This window comes from Nannospalax galili, unplaced genomic scaffold, assembly GCF_000622305.1.
Source record: "Nannospalax galili isolate Female #2095 unplaced genomic scaffold, S.galili_v1.0 scaffold1027, whole genome shotgun sequence".
NCBI classification, from domain to species: Eukaryota; Metazoa; Chordata; class Mammalia; order Rodentia; family Spalacidae; genus Nannospalax; species Nannospalax galili.
This window is the reverse complement of record NW_008355723.1, coordinates 163,046-168,511: the sequence shown is the minus strand read 5'-3', so window position 1 is coordinate 168,511 and position 5,466 is coordinate 163,046. Positions and strand designations below refer to the sequence as shown.

The 5,466-nt window shown below is 39.1% G+C and overlaps 1 protein-coding gene across 2 annotated transcripts in view; it reads left to right on the top strand.

The window, feature by feature from the left end:
- The window catches only part of Tbc1d12 (TBC1 domain family member 12), a 103,128-nt gene that overhangs the window by 40,328 nt on the left and 57,334 nt on the right, over nt 1–5,466 (top strand). For both annotated transcript variants that reach the window (XM_029556129.1, XM_008853077.3), the window contains exon 2: nt 303–426. In XM_029556129.1, coding sequence (XP_029411989.1) covers nt 303–426 — 124 coding nt within the window. The remainder of the gene's footprint in view (nt 1–302; nt 427–5,466) is intronic.

Genomic DNA, 5,466 nt, shown 5'->3' with positions numbered 1-5,466 from the left:
TTTTTTTTTTTTTTGGTCTTTTTGAGACAGGGTCTCCCTGTAGCTCCACCTATCCGGGAACTCACTATGTAGACCAGGCTGGCCTTGAACTCACAGAGATCCTCCTGCCTCTGCCTCTGGAGTGCTGGGATTAAAGGTGTGCACCACCACGCCCGGCTAAATAAGCCAGGTATTCTTAACTGAGTTGTGTTAGGCTAAGCAATATTAGTATAAGTAGTGGGAATAATTTCATTTAAAAGTATTTTGTATTTGATAGTTCCCTGGTTACAAAAAACAATTTATGTAAATTTTCTCTATTTCAGAAACCTTTTCCCAAAAAGGACAAAGGAAATCAAATCAATTGTGCATAGTGCTCCTGGTTGGAAATTATTTGGTAAAGTCCCTCCCAGAGAAAGTCTTCAGAAGACTTCCAGAATCATTCAGCAGGTAAGTACTAATATGGCCATGCATATTCTCACAGCTTTTAAAGCTTTGTTCATTTGCCAAGCATGGCACTGCCTGCCTGTAATCCCAGTGCTTGGGAGTTTTAGGAAAGAAGAATCTCCTTGAATTGGCTAGTCTGGGCTGTATAGTGAATTCAAGGCCAGGATCGGCTACATAATGAGGCCCTGTCTTTTAAATAAATAAGATCCTTTTTCTCTTGATGATTTACTGTATTCATTTTATTTTTCTAGATACAAACCTTGGAATTATAGGTACTTATAGTTGGCTTTGTAATTTTTTTGGAGGACTGGCCATAGTATTTTTCTATTATATATTATGGTTATGATAATTCTTGTAATAAAACATTGATTTACTTTCCCAGTTATTCTTTGAGTAACAAAACAAACAAAAAATGAAAAAAGGCAAAGTTCAGCTAATTACTTTCACTGAATACTTGTTTCTTGAAATCATTGAGATCATTGCCTATGGCACAGATTTTATGAATAGTGCTGACTGTGACCTGATGAACCTAAAAAGCAAAACCATGTAGACGATGCAGCTGAACTGTTTTGTAGCTTCTTTGCTTTCTACCTGTACAAAGGGCTTTGTAAATGAGCATTACCTCGAAATCTATTTCTAGTAACTTAGAAGTCAGTCTTTGGGGTTTGAGGGTTTTTTTTGTTTTTGTTTTTGTTTTTGTTTTTTTTTTTTTGAGACAGAGTGTCCCTGTATCCCCATCTGATCTACTCACTCTGTAGACCTCCCATCTGACAGAGATCTTTGTGCCTCTGCTTCCTGAGTGCTGGAATTAAAGGCATGTACCACCATGCCCTGCTAAGCCAAGTCTTTTACCTTTTATATCACTTACCACATTATTTAGTTCTTAAAATTGTCAGATCTTATTTGACTCCTGAACCTGTGCTCTTCAGTACTAGATTAGTAAGACTGGGAAGCAGTGAGCGTAAATCAATTTGCACTGTTTTAAAATGTTTCAATTGTTGCTTAAAAGAAGTTATGTAAAAAAACATTGTAGCCTGTCATGTGGCTCACACCTTTAATCTCACCACTTGGGCCAGCCTGGTCTACATACAGAGTTCAAGGCCAGCCTGGTCTACATAGTGAGTTCCAGGCTAGCTGGAGCTACAGGGAGACTCTATCTCAAAAAGACGAAAAAAAAAAAAAAAAAGGACAAACAAAGGTAAGTAATAATAAAATATAAAAATTTAAAGAATTGGGCCGGGCGTATTGGCACACACCTTTAATCCCAGCACTCGAGAGGCAGAGGCAGGCAGATCTCTGTGAGTTCAAGGCCAGCCTGGTCTACATAGTGAGTTCCAGGACACCTGGAGCTACAGGGAGACCCTGTCTCAAAAAGACCAAAAAGAAAAAAAAAAAAATTAAAGAATATCTTTTTTTGAGATCAACCTGCCTCTGCCTCCCAAGTGCTGAGACCAAACATGTGTGCCACCATGTCCAACATAAAAAAGATATCTTAGTGCTAAACAAGCATCAAAAAATAATACACAAATTGGAAGAAAAGATTTTATTTATTTATTTTTTGAGACAGCATCAGCTGGCCTGAAATTCAAGATTCTTCTGCACAAGGTTTCCCATTAATTCAACCTGGGATTATAGGAATGCACCACTATGCCTAGATCTCCTTTTATTTTTTTTTTAACTTTTAAAAAAATTTTGTTATTTTTATTTTATGTGTATGCAATGTATTGCCTGCATGTAGGTAAGTACACCTGAGTCATGCAATGCATGTGGAGGTCAGAAGAGGCTGTTGGATCCCCTGGGACTGGAGTTAGGGACAATTGTTAGCTGCTATGTGGGTGCTGGGATTCAAACCTGGGTCTTCTGCAAGAACAGTCAGTGTTCTTAACTGCTGAGCCATCTCTCCAGCCCTCATTCTATTTTTTTTAAATTGTTATTTACTTGTCTCCTGCTGTTATTGTCTAAAAACAGGATCTCATGGAACCCAGATCAGCCAGGAGCTGATGTGGAGTCTGACCTTGAACTCCTGATCCTCCTGCTTCCACCTTCATAGTGGCTGGGATTTGCAGACTTGTGTGCCTCCATCTTGGATAAGGCAGTACTGGGGCTTGAACCCATGGCCTCTGGTATGCTATCTGGACACCCTACCAACTGAGCTATATCACTAGTATGCTATTAAGATATTCTTACTAGTTGCACATGATAGTTCATACATACCTCTAATCCCAACATTCAGGAGGCAGAGGCAGGTGTTTCTCTGTGAGAGTGAGGCCAGCCTGATCCACGTAGTGAGTTCCATGTCTGCTGTGGCTATAGGGAGACCCGTCTCAAAAAAAAGGTTGGGGATTGGGGCGGGGAGGGAGGCTGGAGAGAGGTGGTTCAGTAGTTAAGAGCACTGACTGCTTTTCCAAAGGACCTGGGTTCAATTCCCAGCATCCATATGGTAGCTAACAGCCGTCCCTTACTCCATTTCCAGGGGATCCAACACCCAATTCTGGCCTCTGTGGACTTTGCATGACTTGTGTGCACTTGCATACATGCAGGCAATAGACTCATAAAATTAGAAAAAGAAACCAATAAAGATATTCTTACTAAATTATTTAAATACATATTAAATAGAACTATTATTTATTTCTTTTGGTTTATTAAGTGATATAAAAAATTACTACTGAGGGGATGGAGAGATGGCTCAGCAATTAAGAGCACTGGCTGCTCTTGCAGAAGGCCCAAGTTTGAATCCCAGCACCTACATGGCTGCTGACATTGTCCATAAGTCCAGTTCCAGGGCATCTGATGTCATCTGTCCTCTGAGGGCATTGCCTGACGTGGGTGTACTTACACACATGCAGGCATGACACTCATACACATAAAATAAAAATAAAAAAAATTTTTTTAATTACTACTGAAACACTAAGTATATCATTAACCTAAAAAGGTCCAGGACCTCTTCCATCTTGGATTTTAACTCCTCTTTTTTTGTTTTTGAGACAAGGTCTGACTGTGTAACCCTGTATGGCCTGGAACTCACTGTAGACCAGGCTGGCCTTGAACTCACAGAGATCTGCCTGCCTCTGCCTCCTGAGTGGTGGGATTAAAGGCATGTGCCACTATGTGGAATTAACTTTTATCTAACCCAGTCTGGTGGTTCACACCTGTAAATCCAACAATCAGGAAGCAGAGGAACATGGATTGTCTTTAGTTGGAGGCTATCTTGGGCTATCTTGTGATTTCTAAGCCTGAAGATTACAAAGTGAGACCCTGCTACAAATAGCCTACCTAACCAACCAACCAACCAAGTTGGTTGCCTGTAGTTTTTCCAGGTCAAGTTCACCCTTTAGAAGCCAAACACTGGTCTTGCGGTCTTGCTACTGAAGGTTTGTGTAAGCAGTCTTTTTTTTGGACATTTTGTGTGTGTGTGTATGTGTGTGTGTGTGTCCCTTACTCTCTATTTATCTAACTTTGATGTACTTTCTGTTTTTAGAATATGAACTACAAAATGAAGCTATTACAGGTATAGCCATGAAGAAGTTGAAACATGAATCATATTTTAGACTAGGTTCTTAAGCTATTAAGGCAATAGGAAATAAACTAATGTCTGGTAATTCAGATATAAAACTTCCTAAAAATGTATTGAAGTTAAGTTCCTGCTGAATGCAGTGGTGTACTCTTGTAATCCCAGATTTAAGAAGTGGAGGCAAGAGGATAAGGAGTCCAAGGTCCTCCTTGGCCCAGTTGGGAATAAGGAGAGCCTTTCTCAGAACATACATATATAAGCAAACTCCTTTGAACATTCTGTAAATATGCCTCACTTAACTTTTTGTGTGGCAAAGCAGTAAGATATATAAACCAAGTGTGGGGTTATAATAATACTGCATAGCCATACCCAATTTATGAGGGTTCTGGGGATTAGGGTTACAATCGTGAACATATATTCACCAAACTGTGGTGCACCCAACGTCATAAAAACAATACTACAGGACTTTGAGACCCAGATTAATCCCAACTCATTAATAGTAGGGGACTTCAATACCCCACTGTCTCCATTAGATAGGTCAACAGGGCAGAGAGTTAACAGAGAGACATCTGACTTAAACAATACCATATATCAAACGGACTTAACAGACATCTACCAAGTATTCCACCCAAGCACCAAAGGACATACTTTCTACACAGAACCCCCGGAATCTTTTCCAAAATCGACCATATGCTGGGCACAAAACAAACCTCAACAAATACAAAAAGATTGAAGTAATTCCATGCATTCTATCAGACTACAATGCAATGACGCTAACAGTCAACACTGGAAGAAGCCCTAATTACCACATGAACACATGGAGATAAACAACACACTCCTAAATGATGAATGGGTCAAAAGAAAAGAAAGAAATAAAAGTATTCCTAGAACTAAATTAAAAGGACAATACAACATAACAAAACCTCTGGGACATGCTGAAAGCTGTCCTTAGAGGGAAGTTTATAGCTCTAAGTGCCTACATCAAAAAATCAGAAAGAACACAAATAAATGACAACATTGCAACTTAAGACAATTGAAAAGGAACAACAAATGAAACTCAAACCCAGCAGACAAGAAGAAATAACAAAAATCAGGGCAGAAAATACTGAAATCAAAACAAAGAAAACAATACAAAGAGTCAATGAGTCCAAGAGCTGATTCTTTGAAAAGATAAACAAAATTGACAGACTGCTAGCCCAGTTAACCAAAAGAAAGAAAGAGCACCTCCAAATCACCAAAATCAGAGATGGAAGGGGAAATACCACAACAGACACCAGAAAGATACAGAACTATAAGGGAATACTTTAAAAACGTAAATGCTACTAAATTTGAAAACCTAAAAGAAATGGACGGATATCTAAAGGCATGGGAACCACAAAAACAAACCAAGAAGAGATTAACAGCTTAAACAGACACATAACACAAAAAGAAATTGAAACAGTAATACAAAACCTCCCGACTAAATAAAGCCCAGGACCAGATGGATTTACAGCAGAATTCTATCAGACATTAAAAGAAGTTCTGCATCCAAT